We start from the raw sequence: 17,796 nt of genomic DNA, 5'->3' as shown, positions 1-17,796 counted from the left end.
ACACCTTCTGCTCATTCAGTCCTTTTTCTAACTCCTCCACTGGAGTACCTGTGCTCAGTCCAATAGTTGGCTATGAGCACCTGTCTCTGTATTTATCAGGCTCTGGCAGAGCCTCTCAGAAAATACCTGTATCAGTCTCCTGCCAGCAAGCACTTGTTAGCATCAACAATAGTGTCTGGGTTTGATGCCTGCATGTGGGATGGATCTCCAGGTGGGGAAGTCTCTGGATGCCCTTTTATTCAGTATCTGTTCCACACTTTGTCCCTGTATTTCTTTTAGACAGGAGCTATTCTGGCTTAAAAATGAGATGAGTGTATATGGTCTTTACAAGTTCTCTCTCCCCTCAGCTGGGACTTCTATGTTACCGCAAATGTGAATAATATAGATAGAATTACACAAAAAGAAGCTAAAATTTTATTAAGCTGCACATCAGGAATTTAAAAAAAATTATAACCAAGAATGTCTTTTCTCCAGAAAATTCTCCAGATACAACTACCTAATATGCATATAGGAAATATTGTATTTTTGTGTTAACCACTGTAAATAGATTTTGAGAGCATTTTGGTATACTTTAGATAAGCTTAACACTACTCATTATTTTAATATATTATTTGCCCTTCAATTTTTTGAGAAGTCATAAATTCAGCATTATCCAACCAAAATCCAAATGCTCTGTAACATTAACCAACATTAGCCTCAGTTGACAGCAATGATGTCTGTCCCTAGTGTTGACACAATTGAGGGTAGAAATACTTTATTCCAATGGCAAGACTACAAAATATCATTTGATATGCAAGATGGCCACAGATTAAAGCCATCTGCCTCAGGATGCCATTAGTTATTATGTTTAAAACTTTACTCTAACCTCAAGATTTTTTCTCTTCCATGGAGAAATAAGAAGTCTTTCAATCAAACAAATGGTATTTAAAATACTTTAGTCCTTGGCTCTGTTCATACATTCATTCAATGAAAAGTCTACTAGTTTTCATACCCAAGGAAAACTACAATTCCTCAAACTGTTCTAAAAACTCCAAAATGAGTTCAAGCTGGAGTATAAAGGAATTGCTGGTGGAGAGATGCAAACCTACATATGTAGACTGTATCATCGGTGTTCCAAGCTTTTTGGTGATATTCCTTAGACAGGAGTAAAATGTTTTGATTAGTCAGAAAGGGCAACTCACTCTGACATATACATGTGGTTACAGGTCAAAGCCTAAAACTAACTGCTAATCTCCTCTTCTGTCTGATTCTTTATAGGTATTATGGGTATCATAGCCTCCACAGCAGCATTCTGACCATTCTCAACTCCCACACTATTCTATTACTATGTTACTTCCAAGATATTTCAGCTAACTAAACCTCCCTCTTCAACATAACTTCTTAAAACTGTCTGGACTCTTACATTACTTTTGATATTTTCTTGTCTCTGGAGAGATGGCCCTGGTGTATGCCAGTTGATTTTTCCAGATTATTCTGACTGTTCTCTTTTTCATAAGTACCTTCTCCCCCTATTGAATCGTCATTCCAGTGGTTCCTTAATTGGGCACTGTTGTTCACTAGTCTCCTCTAATATTAACAGGAATTTTCATATAGCACAATTGATCTACATACACATTTGATATGTTTGATCTACAGTTTCAGGCCAATTCATATTCCTAGTAAAAATATGAGTTAATTTTTAAAAATGTTTCCAGTGTCTATAATAGACATATTTAAAATGTTATCATGCATTATCAAAATAACATATATTATCAAATATACCCTAGAAATACAAGTTTATATAACTACTATAAAAGTATAAATAACTGGTTGGTTGATATTTTTGTTCTTCCTATGGGATTATAAATCTCTTCAGTTACTTTAGTCCTTCCCCTAACTCATACATTGGGGTCCCTGTGCTCAGTCCAATATTTAACTGCAAGCATTGAAATCTCTATTGGTCACATTCTGGCAGATCCTCGGATAAGATAGCTATATCCAACTCCTGCCAGCAAGCACTTCTTGGCATCAGCAGTAGAGTCTGGGTTTAGTGACTGCATAAGTGATAGATCCCCATGTGGGGCAGTCTCTGGATGGCCTTTTATTCAGTCTCTGCTCTACTCTTTGTCCCCGTATTTCCTTTAGACAGGAAAAATTCTGAGTAAAAATATTTGAGATGGATGGGTGTTACCATCACTCAACTTGGGGCCTTGCCAAACTTCTGGATATGGTCTCTACAGGTTGTCTCTCCCTTTTTTTGGGATTTCAGCTAATGTCATCACCATTGAGTTCTGGGAGCTTCTTGCTTTCCCGGCATCTGGTGCCTTCTGGTGGCTACACCCAGTTCCCTATCCCCCATTGGTACACATTTTTCTTAAAATTCCTGACCCTCTGTACATCTCTTCTATCTCTTCCCACACTCAATACTGTGCCTCCTTTCCCCCTCTTTCTCCTCTTTCCATCCCAAGACCCTCCCTCCCTCCCTGTATTTCCTGTGATTATTTTGATCCCGCTTCTAAGTAGGACTGGAGCATCCATTCCTTCTTCTTGGGCTTCATATGGTCTGTGGCTTATATCATGGGCGTTCTGAGCTTTTTGGCTAATATTCACTTATCAGTGAGTACATACCATGTGTGTTCTTTTGTGACTTGGTTACTTCACACCAGACCCCTCAGAGCTCCCAAAGACTAAACCCCCAACCAAATAGTAGACATGGAGGGACCCATGGCTCAAGCTGAATATGTAGCAAAGGATGGCTTTATCTGGCATCAGTTATATGGGAGGTCATGTGAAGGCTTGTTGCCCCAGCACAGGGGAATGCTAGTGTGGTGGGGGATAGAGAGTAGATAACAATCTCATAGAAACAGTGGGTGAGGAAATGATGGGGTTTGGGGAGGGAAAACCAGGAAGAAGCATAACATTTGAAATGTAAATAAATAAAGTAGTCAGTAAAAACCAAACCAAACAAATAAAAGTATAAATAACTAATGAAAATCAGATAAAATTAAAATGTGAACTAAAACATTTGTATTGAATCTTAACTATAATATATTTGTTTGGTCATATTAGTATCTTTATCATGAATTAAAAGAAACTAATTTTTGATAATTCCTATGAGTTGTATACATAAGGGGGATAGTTTTAAAAAATATTTTCCTATTTTCTCTAAGACATTCCTAAATTTATCTAGGAAAATATCCAGCTTGCCAATATGAATGTGTACTATCTTTCTTGTTACTTCAATCAAGTTCAGATTCCCAAATTTGATTGTGAAAATATTACATCTTCATGAAATATCTAGCTGTTTAGACTCTTCTTTATGTGGTATTTTTTAATTAAAAATAGATTCTTCTCTCATACAATATACCTCTACCATACTTTACCCTCTTTTAATTGCCCTAGTTCTATTAGCATTTCCCTTATCTCCCAGATCTATTGCCCCTCTGTTTTTCTTTAGGAAGGAGTTGGCCTGCAAAAGACAAGAGCCACATAGGATAAAACAAGATACTGTAAGAAAAGGTGAAAGAATTCATATCCATACTGGACAAGGCAACCCAATAGAAGGAATAGGGTCTCAAGAACAGGCAAAAGAGTCAGAGACACACTCATTTCCACTGTTAGGAGACCAATATAACACCAAGATAACAGCTTGGAGACAATCTGGTGCATGATATACATATATTACAGCTTTTTAAGAAATATTTTGTAATGAATTTGATATTTAGTATTCCTTCATACTTCCTTCCCTTTTTGTTATAACAGGTAAAGAAGACCCTTTCCATGATATGCTTGAGATGTTGCTATTTTCCAGCCAATTACTACAAAACAATTTGAAGTCATTCAAAGTCAAAATATCAAGAATATAGAGAGTGTCGGTAATTTTTAGAACCCAGATCTAAAACATAACCATTTACATTTTGCAGGATGTCTTGTGATAGAAAATATGGAGACCAAGCAAAATCAAGTGGAAAATGTACAGTCCAAGTCTGTGTTTAAAAAGTCATGTCGATCAAAAGGAAATGCTGCTCACACATTGATGGCAAGTCCATCTACCACAAGTCAGAAAAGAAAAAGATGCAGAAGCCCACAAAATTTAAGAGAAAGCCCAAGGCTGGAAAGTAAGTTGTATTAACTGATAACATTATTGTTTCGTTTTTTCTGTGGAAAGTTTTTATTTCAGTATGAGAGAGAGAGAGAGAGAGAGAGAGAGAGAGAGAGAGAGAGAGAGAGAGAGAGAGAGAGAGAGAACAGCAAGAGGCATTTAAAAGAGTGCCAAACAGAGAGAGAAAACCAAAGTAGAACATGGATAGCATTCTGGACATGGCCAGAGTTATCTATGGGAGAGGGGAGAATAGCGGGAGATAGACAATAGAGAAAGCATAGTGAGAGTAGCATAAGAAGGTGAGCAGAAAAGTGAGAATAGACAGATTATAAGTGGGATCAATATTTGGGGGAGAAGAGGCCAGAAAAATGGTGTTGGGTCTTTGAAACCTACTAGTGCATGACACTAATGGATTCTAGAGGCCAGCATGGACCTCAATATGATGAAAATCAACATTAGCATATGTTAATTAGAGTGTAATATGTCCCTTTTGCTAGAGGTAAAGGAAATTGCTCCTTTTGGTAGCCAGGGAGCCAGCTTCACAAGTTCCTAAGATATGCTGGCTTTTATCTAACTGTGAAAATCCTCCTATAGTCTAGATCGAGTTTATTTCATGATACCTGGACTACCTTCTGGAGTTTGGGTAATTTGTGGGATTTTTTTAGGATCTGACAGGAGTTACCACTAAATTCACTGAGTAAAATGTTTTGTTTTTGTTATTTTTCAAAATTTTATCAAAGAATTACTCTTCAGTAGAATGTATTCCAGGAAACAGTGAATTTATGATATGGAATTTTTATCAATTTTTTGACAACTACTTTCAATGGAATTTGAAAACATATCTATTTATTTTGCTAATTTTCCATACTTTTTGTTTAATGAACGTCATCAATTTTACATATGTTTAGATATTTATAGTTCTCTTTTGAAGAGTCATATTACAACATTTTGAACAATGCAAGAAAGGCTGCATTATGATAACCAAGTATCCCTTACCTATAGAAAATTATGTTTCTCTATGAAGGCATTTTTAAACTTGAGAAATAATTGTGAACTACTTGAAGTTAGTTTAGGCACCATTCTATTACTTATGCACTATGTCGTAATTAAGAATATTTTTGATATCTTGCAATGCAAAGAACACTTTCTCAGTGGAATCATCTTGGTATACATTCAGTATTGCTGATTTTGAAAAATAAAACCAAACATGTTCTAACCATAGATTTATATTGCTTTCTCATTGTAAAATATGGATTATTACTCTCATGGTAAAGGTGATTAAAACATTTTTTCTTATTAAAATGGTTTTATATTAACCCAACAGTTTATTCAACAATATTTTAGATTCTGCAGCATATACATTTCTATATTACGAAGAACATATTGATTTAGTATGATAGAAAATTTATGACAAATCAAAATAATCAAAACATTAAGAAGCAGATTGAAAATATCACAAATATGTCTTTTTTAAATCTACTCTTATCCCTGGGAGTCTTTTCTCAAATATTAATGAGATATATCACAGAAGTAGTGTATTGCTTGTGTTTCTTTCTTTCTTTTTTTCTTTTTTGGTTCTTTTTTTTTTCCGGAGCTGGGGACTGAATCCAGGGCCTTGCGCTTCCTAGGCAAGCACTCTACCACTGAGCTAAATCCCCAACCCCTTTGCTTGTGTTTCTTAAGGCTTAACTTCTGACTAATAGTGGAAAAAAAAGTATGACTGTGATATGAAAGTATAATTGTGGTATGCCATAATTAGGTTTTGGCTTCAATAAAACACCATGATCAAAAGAGAAGAGTTTGTGTCACCTTATAGTATAGGATACTCTAATTTATAGGCTTTAATGAAGGGAATTCAAGGTCAGAGCTCAAGGCAAAAACCTGGAGGGATGGAGAAATGAAGAGACAGTGGAAAATAGTACTGACTGTTTTACTTTGGTGACATTCTCAGCCTGATTTCCTATATCATCCAGGGCCTCCTTAACAAGGAGAAGAACCAACCACATTGGGATGTGTTCTCTCTACTCACTAATTAGGCAGATTCATAGCAGACTTACCTATAGGTAAGTGTTATGAAATCATGTTATCAATTTAGTTTCTCCCTTCCAAGATGACTCTGGCTTCAGACAAGTTGACAGGAAAACAAAACAAAACAAACAAAACAAAACAAAACAAAACAAAAAAGAAAATCCACAACAAAACCCATTAACTAGCATATTATCAGAGAAAATAACCTAAATCTATGTTACATATAAGCAACGTCATTTTGCATGATATTAAAATACACTGATTTTTCTAGGTTAATAGATATTGCATAAATCAAAAAATTACATTTTGTTTATATCTTTATTGACACTGATTTGGAATTTGGAAAATCATGTTACATCCAAAATTCTTCACATTTAACACGTACATCCTGATATGCTTCCAATTGTTCTAAAACATTTTCCAGCTCTTTTTTCCCTTTAAAATGAAACCAGAAAAGGATAGTGATTTCTGCAATGAATTATATAAGTTAGTTAAAAGAACTTTAAGTGTAATTTCACCATGACAAATGTATGATAAAAAGATATTTCACAAAAAAGATATATGCAAATGATTTTAAATCTATATAGACCTTATTATATTTTTCCATCTCTACAGTAGTCATATTTTGTGAAGATCACAAATATAAAAATCATGTTAAAAAGTAGCCTAGAAATAAATCCATGGGATAATGAAAATTACATAATACAATAAGTTGAATTACAAAACTAGTACTTTATCTTACCTACACTAAACACTACTTAAACATATGACTATCTTGACCCCCAAGATATAAGAAATTGGCCTTTGGCAGTTATTCTCATAAAATACAAAAAGCAAAGACGCCAAGGTAAGATAGAGTACTAATTTTGTAATTCAACTTACCATGTTATGTAATTTCAAGCTATGTAAACCCCAAAACTTGCACTTCACATCTGTTTTATATTCTGTTATTTTTGTCCTTTGTTCTTCATATCCCTATCTGCTCATACAGCTACCACAAAAGGTTCTTCTCTCTTCTCTACCTCTGCCCTGAACATTTTCTGTCACCTAGTATACTGTGTAAATTTTTGAATACTTATTCTTTATCTTCAGCTCCTTCTCCAAACACGACTTTGATTCAGTTCACAGAAGTAACCCCTACTGACAATGAGTAATTCAAGATGAACATGTCACTTTTCTTTTTGTTGTTGCTGAAAATCATGTTTTACTGTCATGACTTGTCTTATTGGATAGCTGCTCTCCTATTGTCCCTGTTAGACCCAGGAAACTATATCAAAACTTGACGTGTTGTGATCTGATCTGCCATCATCTTTGCCCCTTACTATTATTATTTTGTAACAAACTTTCAAAACATTGTTATGATTTCACTCCACTTTTAATTCCTTTCCAATCTTGTGCCATTTGATGGTAACTGGTATAGGCAAATGTTTTAGGATGTACCTAGTGATGTTTTTTTTCTTTCTTTTTTTTTTATTAACTTGAGTATTTCTTATATACATTTCGAGTGTTATTCCCTTTCCCGGTTTCCGGGCAAACATCCCCCTCCCCCCTCCCATTCCTTATGGGTGTTCCCCTCCCAAACCTCCCCCCATTGCCGCCCTCCCCCCAACAGTCTAGTTCACTAGGAGATCAGTCTTAGCAGGACCTAGGGCTTCCCCTTCCACTGGTGCTCTTACTAGGATATTCATTGCTACCTATGGGGTCAGAGTCCAGGGTCAGTCCATGTATAGTCTTTAGGTAGTGGCTTAGTCCCTGGAAGCTCTGGTTGCTTGACATTGTTGTACATATGGGGTCTCGAGCCCCTTCAATCTCTTCCAGTTCATTCTCTGATTCCTTCAACAGGGGACCTATTCTCAGTTAGTGGTTTGCTGCTGGCATTTGCCTCTGTATTTGCTGTATTCTGGCTGTGTCTCTCAGGAGCGATCTACATCCGGCTCCTGTCGGTCTGCACTTCTTTGCTTCATCCATCTTGTCTAATTGGGTGGCTGTATATGTATGGGCCACATGTGGGGCAGGCTCTGAATGGGTGTTCCTTCAGTTTCTGTTTTAATCTTTGCCTCTCCCTTCCCTGCCAAGGGTATTCTTTTTCCTCATTTAAAGAAGGAGTGAAGCATTCACATTTTGATCATCCGTCATGAGTTTAATTTGTTCTAGGAATCTAGGGTAATTCAAGCATTTGGGCTAATAGCCACTTATCAATGAGTGCATACCATGTATGTCTTTCTGTGATTGGGTTAGCTCACTCAGGATGATATTTTCCAGTTCCAACCATTTGCCTACGAATTCCATAAACTCGTTGTTTTTGATAGCTGCGTAATATTCCATTGTGTAGATGTACCACATTTTCTGTATCCATTCCTCTGTTGAAGGGAATCTGGGTTCTTTCCAGTTTCTGGCTATTATAAATAAGGCTGCGATGAACATAGTGGAGCATGTGTCTCTTTTATATGTTGAGGCATCTTTTGGGTATATGCCCAAGAGAGGTATAGCTGGATCCTCAGGCAGTTCAATGTCCAATTTTCTGAGGAACCTCCAGACTGATTTCCAGAATGGTTTTACCAGTCTGCAATCCCACCAACAATGGAGGAGTGTTCCTCTTTCTCCACATCCTCGCCAGCATCTGCTGTCACCTGAGTTTTTGATCTTAGCCATTCTCACTGGTGTGAGGTGAAATCTCAGGGTTGTTTCGATTTGCATTTCCCTTATGATTAAAGATGTTGAACATTTCTTTAGGTGTTTCTCAGCCATTCGGCATTCCTCAGCTGTGAATTCTTTGTTTAGCTCTGAACCCCATTTTCTAATAGGGTTATTTGTTTCCCTGAGGTCTAACTTCTTGAGTTCTTTGTATATTTTGGATATAAGGCCTCTATCTGTTGTAGGATTGGTAAAAATCTTTTCCCAATCTGTTGGTTGCCATTTTGTCCTAACCACAGTGTCCTTTGCCTTACAGAAGCTTTGCAGTATTATGAGATACCATTTGTCGATTCTTGATCTTAGAGCATAAGCCATTGGTGTTTTGTTCAGGAAATTTTTTCCAGTGCCCATGTGTTCCAGATGCTTCCCTAGTTTTTCTTCTATTAGATTGAGTGTGTCTGGTTTGATGTGGAGGTCCTTGATCCACTTGGACTTAAGCTTTGTACAGGGTGATAAGCATGGATCGATCTGCATTCTTCTATATGTTGCCCTCCAGTTGAACCAGCACCATTTGCTGAAAATGCTATCTTTTTTCCATTGGATGGTTTTGGCTCCTTTGTCAAAAATCAAGTGACCATATGTGTGTGGGTTCATTTCTGGGTCTTCAATTCTATTCCATTGGTCTATCTGTCTGTCTCTGTACCAATACCATGCAGTTTTTATCACTATTGCTCTGTAATACTGCTTGAGTTCAGGGATAGTGATTCCCCCTGAAGTCCTTTTATTGTTGAGGATAGCTTTAGCTATCCTGGGTTTTTTGTTATTCCAGATGAATTTGCAAATTGTTCTGTCTAACTCTTTGAAGAATTGGATTGGTATTTTAATGGGGATTGCATTGAATCTGTAGATTGCTTTTGGTAAAATGGCCATTTTTACTATATTAATCCTGCCAATCCATGAGCATGGGAGATCTTTCCATCTTCTGAGGTCTTCTTCAATTTCTTTCCTCAGTGTCTTGAAGTTCTTATTGTACAGATCTTTTACTTGCTTGGTTAAAGTCACACCGAGGTACTTTATATTATTTGGCTCTATTATGAAGGGTGTCGTTTCCCTAATTTCTTTCTCGGCTTGTTTCTCTTTTGTATAGAGGAAGGCAACTGATTTATTTGAGTTAATTTTATACCCAGCCACTTTGCTGAAGTTGTTTATCAGCTTTAGTAGTTCTCTGGTAGAACTTTTGGGATCACTTAAATATACTATCATATCATCTGCAAATAGTGATATTTTGACCTCTTCTTTTCCGATCTGTATCCCCTTGATCTCCTTTTGTTGTCTGATTGCTCTGGCTAGAACTTCAAGAACTATATTGAATAAGTAGGGAGAGAGTGGGCAGCCTTGTCTAGTCCCTGATTTTAGTGGGATTGCTTCAAGTTTCTCTCCATTTAGTTTAATGTTAGCAACTGGTTTGCTGTATATGGCTTTTAATATGTTTAGGTATGGGCCTTGAATTCCTATTCTTTCCAGGACCTTTATCATGAAGGGGTGTTGAATTTTGTCAAATGATTTCTCAGCATCTAATGAAATGATCATGTGGTTCTGTTCTTTCAGTTTGTTTATATAATGGATCACGTTGATGGTTTTCTGTATATTAAACCATCCCTGCATGCCTGGGATGAAGCCTACTTGATCATGGTGGATGATTGTTTCGATGTGCTCTTGAATTCGGTTTGCCAGAATTTTATTGAGTATTTTTGCGTCGATATTCATAAGGGAAATTGGTCTGAAGTTCTCTTTCTTTGTTGTGTCTTTGTGTGGTTTAGGTATAAGAGTAATTGTGGCATTGTAGAAGGTATTCGGTAGTGATCCATCTGTTTCAATTTTGTGGAATAGTTTGGATAATATTGGTATGAGGTCTTCTATGAAGGTTTGATAGAATTCTGCACTAAACCCATCTGGACCTGGGCTCTTTTTGGTTGGGAGACCTTTAATGACTGCTTCTATTTCCTTAGGAGTTATGGGGTTGTTTAACTGGTTTATCTGTTCCTGATTTAACTTCGGTACCTGGTATCTGTCTAGGAAATTGTCCATTTACTGAAGATTTTTCAAGTTTTGTTGAATATCGGTATTTATAGTAAGATCTGATGATTTTTTGAATTTCCTCTGAATCTGTAGTTATGTCTCCCTTTTCATTTCTGATTTTGTTAATTTGGACACATTCTCTCTGTCCTCTCGTTAGTCTGGCTAAGGGTTTATCTATCTTGTTGATTTTCTCAAAGAACAAACTTTTGGTTCTGTTGATTCTTTCTATGGTCCTTTTTGTTTCTACTTGGTTGATTTCAGCTCTGTGTTTGATTATTTCCTGCCTTCTACTCCTCCTGGGTGTATTTGCTTCTTTTTGTTCTAGAGCTTCTAGGTGTGCTGTCAAGCTGCTGACATATGCTCTTTCCTGTTTCTTTCTGCAGGCACTCAGCGCTATGAGTTTTCCTCTTAGCACAGCTTTCATTGTGTCCCATAAGTTTGGGTATGTTGTACCTTCATTTTCCTTAAATTCTAAAAAGTTTTTATATTCTTTCTTTATTTCTGCCTTGACCAGGTTATCATTGAGTAAAGCATTGTTTAATTTCCACGTATATGTGGGCATTTTTCCCTTATTGTTATTGAAGACCAGTTTTAGGCCGTGGTGGTCTGATAGCACGCATGGGATTATTTCTATCTTTCTGTACCTGTTGAGGCCCGTTTTTTGACCAATTATATGGTCAATTTTGGAGAAAGTACCATGAGGAGCTGAGAAGAAGGTATATCCTTTTGCTTTAGGATAGAATGTTCTATAAATATCCGTTAAGTCCATTTGGCTCATGACTTCTCTTAGTCTATCGACATCACTGTTTAATTTCTGTTTCCATGATCTGTCCATTGATGAGAGTGGGGTGTTGAAATCTCCCACTATTATTGTGTGATGTGCAATGTGTGTTTTGAGCTTTAGTAAGGTTTCTTTTACGTATGTAGGTGCCCTTGTATTTGGGGCATAGATATTTAGGATTGAGAGTTCATCTTGGTGGATTTTTCCTTTGATGAATATGAAGTGTCCTTCCTTATCTTTTTTGATGACTTTTAGTTGAAAATTGATTTTATTTGATAATACAATGGCTACTCCAGCTTGCTTCTTCTGACCATTTGCTTGGAAAGTTGTTTTCCAGCCTTTTACTCCGAGGTAGTGTCTGTCTTTGTCTCTGAGGTGTGTTTCCTGTAGGCAGCAGAATGCAGGGTCCTCGTTGCCTATCCAGTTTGTTAATCTATGTCTTTTTATTGGGGAGTTGAGGCCATTGGTGTTGAGAGATATTAAGGAATAGTGATTATTGCTTCCCGTTATATTCATATTTGGATGTGAGGTTATGTTTGTGTGCTTTTCTTCTCTTCGTTTTGTTGCCAAGACGATTAGTTTCTTGCTTCTTCTAGGGTATAGCATGCCTCCTTATGTTGGGCTTTACCATTTATTATCCTTTGTAGTGCTGGATTTGTAGAAAGATATTGTGTAAATTTGGTTTTGTCATGGAATATCTTGGTTTCTCCATCTATGTTAATTGAGAGTTTTGCTGGATACAGTAACCTGGGCTGGCATTTGTGTTCTCTTAGGGTCTGTATGACATCAGTCCAGGATCTTCTGGCCTTCATAGTTTCTGGCGAGAAGTCTGGTGTGATTCTGATAGGTCTGCCTTACATGTTACTTGACCTTTTTCCCTTACTGCTTTTAATATTCTTTCTTTATTTTGTGCGTTTGGTGTTTTGACAATTATGTGACGGGAGGTGTTTCTTTTCTGGTCCAATCTATTTGGAGTTCTGTAGGCTTCTTGTATGTCTATGGGTATCTCTTTTTTTAGGTTAGGAAAGTTTTCTTTTATGATTTTGTTGAAGATATTTACTGGTCCTTTGAGCTGGGAGTCTTCACTCTCTTCTATACCTATTATCCTTAGGTTTGATCTTCTCATTGAGTCCTGGATTTCCTGTATGTTTTGGACCAGTAGCTTTTTCCGCTTTACATTATCTTTGACAGTTGAGTCAATGATTTCTATGGAATCTTCTGCTCCTGAGATTCTCTCTTCCATCTCTTGTATTCTGTTGGTGAAGCTTGTATCTACAGCTCCCTGTCTCTTCTTTTGGTTTTCTATATCCAGGGTTTTTTCCATGTGTTCTTTCTTGATTGCTTCTATTTCCATTTTTAATTCCTTCAACTGTTTGATTGTGTTTTCCTGGGATACTTTCAGGGATTTTTGGGACTCTTTCAGGGATTTTTGCGATTCCTCTCTGTAGGCTTCTACTTGTTTATTAATGTTATCCTGTGTTTCCCTAAGGGAGTTCTTCACGTCTTTCTTGAAGTCCTCCAGCATCATGATCAAATATGATTTTGAAACTAGATCTTGTTTTCTGGTGTGTTTGGATATTCCATGTTTGTTTTGGTGGGAGAATTGGGTTCTGATGATGCCATGTAGTCTTGGTTTCTGTTGCTTGGGTTCCTGTGCTTTCCTCTCGCCATCAGATTATCTCTAGTGTTACTTTGTTCTGCTATTTGTGACAGTGGCTAGACTGTCCTATAAGCCTGTGTGTCAGGAGTGCTGTAGACCTGTTTTCCTCTCTTTCAGTCAGTTATGGGGACAGAGTGTTCTGCTTTCAGGCATGTAGTTTTTCCTCTCTACAGGTCTTCAGCTGTTCCTGTGGGCCTGTGTCTTCAGTTCACCAGGCAGCTTTCTTGCAGCAGAAAAGTTGGTCTTACCTGTGGTCCCGAGGCTCAAGTTTGCTCGTGGGGTGCTGCCCACGGGCTCTCTGCAGCGGCAGCAACCAGGAAGATACCCGCCGCCCCTTCGGGGAGCTTCAGTGCACCAAGGTCCCAGGTGGTCTTTGGTGTTTTCCTCTGGCGTCCGAGATGTGTATGCAGAGTGCAGTCTCTTCTGGTTTCCCAGGTGTGTCTGCCTCTCTGAGGGTTTAGCTCTCCCTCCCACGGGATTTGGGTGCAGAGAACTGTTTATCTGGTCTGTTTCCTTCAGGTTCCGGAGGTGTCTCAGAGTCAGTGCTCCTGCCGCTCCTGGGCCCTCCCCCACGGGAGCCCAGAGGCCTTATACAGTTTCCTCTTGGGCCAGGGATGTGGGCAGGGGTGGGCAGTGTTGGTTGTCTCTTCCGCTCTGCAGCCTCAGGAGTGCCCACCTGACCAGGCGTTCGGGTCTCTCTCCCACGGTGTCTGGGAGCAGAGAGCTGCTGCGGTCCGGGGTCCGCGGGTGTGGGACTCCCGGTAAACACAGGAGGTGCCCGGTCCTAGAGGAATTCTGCCTCTATGTGTCCGGAGATCACCAGGCAGGTCTCTTGCAGCAGAAAAGTTGGTCTTACCTGTGGTCCCGCGGCTCAAGTTTGCTCGCGGGGTGCTGCCCAAGAGCTCTCCGTGGCAGCAGCAACCAGGAAGACCTAGTGATATTTTTAAGAGTCTGAATAACCTGTTTTGGATATTATTAAAATATGGCAGTAGAGTGAACTAGGAAAACACTAACCTTGGACAGCAACCGATTAAAATAATTCAAACATATCCAATGTCAGTAGAGTGGTAAGTGTTAATTAACATGTATGGTAAAATCTTGACTGCACAAAACATTATTATTTATAAAATTTCTTGCAGGAAAACATGTAGAAAGTAACCAAAGGCAAATGGAATATCCACAATCTGAGTCAATAATTATAAAAAATTGTTTATCAAAAGAAATTGAACTTGAAATGCTGACAGTATATGATAGATCTCAGAGAACAAGAAGGAGTAGCCAAGGACTTCCATGATCCAACAATTCGAATAGATGTCAGTAACTTTTCAAATCTCCAAATTCAATACCCTAGAAATTTCAGTATATTACCTGACTCTTTTGATCATATTACAGTGAATGAGGCTGTGATATTTTAGCAAGACAAACATTTTGTTGGCACATAAGAAAATTTCAATTACAAATTGTAGGAGTTTTTTGGGCTTTCCCAACGAGGAATATTCTCAAAACACTATAAACAAAAGTGATGATATGGGAAAAATCCTCTATTATTTTAGTTTTTCCTGACAGTAGATTGCAAACCATATAGTATTATAATTATCAATAATAATAGTGGTATTAAACTATTATAAATAAGTGAGAGAGCATCTCAATATAACTTTGATACACCCTTACTTCCTGACAATAAGAGATAGTCAATTTATTTGTAGGTTATTTGCATTTCTTCTTTAGAGAATTCATGAGACAAAACCAGTAACAAAAAAATTTACAAAATTGTATTCTTTTCCTCAGGGTCATCCACTGATATCTGTAAAACAATTTTGGTTATGATGACTGGTAATATCTGTGGATATGTTTATTCTATCCAGTGTGACAAGGTTAAGAATGCTTCTAGTCATTTTACCACACAGTCAAATCCAACACAACTATGTGGCCCCCAATATTGTTGGTGCTTCACATAAAAATCATACTTGAAACCAATAATTAGTGTTTCTCTCTCAGAAGCAAGAGAAAATATTGTTATATAATTAATACCCACTATTATGTTTTATTTTCTTTTTATATTTCCAATGTAATTCATGAATCTAGAAATAAATTTACACACTATTATTTAAAAATCAAAAATTGAACTTTGATTCTAGTGTTGTATCTAGTGCAGAATTTGTTTTGAAGGTTATAGAGATAACTCAGCAGTTAAGAGCACCTTGTGTTGTTTGAGAGAACCTCTCTTCCATTTCTTTCCCCAGTTTGGGTATCTCACAACTATTTAGTACTCTAGATCCAGGATATATGATCCCTCCTGGTTTTAATATGCATCTGAACATATTTAATAAATACTCACATAGATGAGTACACATGTGTACAACATAAGTAAAACTTTAAAAACGTTTAAGTGTTATTTTGTTTTATTTTATTAGCTTCTTGCTTATATTCATCACCATGGTGATATATAAAATTCTGAAAATGAATAAAATGTCTTCTGATCCACTTTAAATTTTCATAAATTAATATAGAATAAGCTAAATTATTTCAAAGGCCATTTTGAAACGCTCTTTCCTTGCAAATTTAGATTTTTATGATTTGCATTTGTACTGATTTATCTAGATTCTGTGTGAAATCTGAATCAAATTCACATTAAAATATCTAAATTATTAGGTGTTTTCTTTATTCCCTTTTGAAGCACTGTCAAATATGTATACATTCTAACTTTGACAATTTCTTTCTGATTAACTTTCATTTTGTATTTACAGGTGGAGCAAACACTGCACATGTTCTGAATAGTGGTGATTCTGAAAGAGGCCAGCTTAACTCCCTTCAGCAATCTGAGAAGGGAATGAAAATGGGGATAAGGGAATGTGGATTTTGGACAGCAAAAAGTCAGAGTAACCCAAGCAATAATGATATCACTGGAGAAGTGAGGTTTACCTTTAATAAAGGGAACTCAAATCCTCAAAATGACCTTTCAGGGCTTAGCTGTCATGACAATAATAGGAAAGTCCAGAAACAAGTGGACTATCAACAACCTGAGTCAACATGTGTAAGTCCATTTACAAAAGAAGGAAATATAACTGAAGTTTTAGTGGAAGATACATTTAGAAAAGATAGAAGCACCAGAAGTAAAAGTCCAGATATGCTGATACTTAAAGAAACAATTGAAAGTAGGCTACTTCCAGAAACTAAGGATATGGAACTAGTGGAAACTCATCATTGTTTATCACCTGAAACTTTTAAAGATCTTAGGAAGGATGAGGCTTACTTCTCTTCTAATAGTCACACATTTCTGCCATTGAGAGATGACTTAAACATATCTGAGTTGCGAAAACTATATTTTTTTGCATCTTTTCCAACAAGAGAACACATATTGACAGAGAGCACTGCTCATAGAAGTCAAACTACATCTGTAACACCAACTAACTTTACCACTGTGGAAATTGATCAAAAAGACACAAACCTCTCTTCTTGTTATAACCAGACAGGTATACAAAATTCTGAAAAAAAATCTGATGAAATTTTAAAAACTAATTTAGACTTTACAATAGTTACAACTCCTTGTGGAACAGCAGGCAACATTATGACAGGAGTTTTTGAAGTAAATGATAATTTTACTGAGATTGACTTAGAGTCTTGTGACTCATTGGCGAGTCAAAGTAATAGAAAAGTTCAATCTGGTCACAGTAATATTTCTAGTTCTGTTTCCATCACTAATTCAAATTCTACCAGTAATTCTAATATAAATAACTCACTGCTTTCTTTGTTAAATTACAGTCAACAGTTTTTACCTGTTCCTAATATTATTGCCAATAATACTATTGGCAATGATATAAATTCACCACATACCTCACAAATTAACAAAGAATGTGATGAATTCTTTTTATTTCATTACCCACCTTTAGAGGCCAGACAGCAAATGCATGTTATAAGCCCAGAAATATCTAATGATAGTGATTCATGGCCACTTTTGCCTGATTTTTCAAACTTCAATGATATTCATAATAACCACCCTAAAGGACTTACCAAAGAACAGATTAATACTTTACCAGTAAAAACGTTTTGTGAAAATGATAAATTAAACCACTGCAGTATTTGTATCACACCATATACAAAAAATAGCAAGATTCGTGTACTACCTTGCTTTCATGAATATCACGATAAATGCATTGACCGCTGGTTGTCTGACAACTCTACCTGTCCTATTTGTCGAAAACAAATAATTAATCCTGATGACATGGAATTTCTATTTTGAGTTCTGGAACACAGATAAATAAATTGTTATAATATTCAATGCATTATTTTCATTTGCTGTCTTACGTTGGATTTCTTTTTTTTTTTTTATTAACTTGAGTATTTCTTATATACATTTCAAGTGTTATTCCCTTTCTGGGTTTCCGGGCAAACATCCCCCTCCCCCCTCCCCTTCCTTATGGGTGTTCCCCTCCCAACACTCCCCCCATTGCCGCCCTCCCCCCATAGTCTAGTTCACTGGGGGTTCAGTCTTAGCAGGACCCAGGGCTTCCCCTTCCCCTGGTGCTCTTACTA

The 17,796-nt window shown here is 37.0% G+C and overlaps 1 protein-coding gene across 2 annotated transcripts in view; it reads left to right on the top strand.

Annotated features, from left to right (window-relative positions):
* Srsf19 (serine and arginine rich splicing factor 19) overlaps positions 1-17,542 on the top strand; it is a 45,473-nt gene extending 27,931 nt beyond the window's left edge. The window contains exons 2-4 of one of the 2 annotated variants that reach the window (XM_087601217.1): positions 3,903-4,097; positions 13,437-13,698; positions 16,011-17,542. In XM_087601217.1, the coding sequence (XP_087457343.1) occupies positions 3,903-4,097; positions 13,437-13,698; positions 16,011-16,041 (488 nt within the window). In that variant the 3' untranslated portion in view covers positions 16,042-17,542. The remainder of the gene's footprint in view (positions 1-3,902; positions 4,098-13,436; positions 13,699-16,010) is intronic. The other variant, XM_087601216.1, reaches the window with a different exon arrangement.
* The last annotated feature ends 254 nt before the right edge of the window (positions 17,543-17,796 follow it).

Source organism: Rattus norvegicus, chromosome X, assembly GCF_021556685.1.
Source record: "Rattus norvegicus strain SHRSP/BbbUtx chromosome X, alternate assembly SHRSP_T2T, whole genome shotgun sequence".
Taxonomy (NCBI): Eukaryota; Metazoa; Chordata; class Mammalia; order Rodentia; family Muridae; genus Rattus; species Rattus norvegicus.
This window is presented reverse-complemented; position numbering and strand designations above follow the sequence as displayed.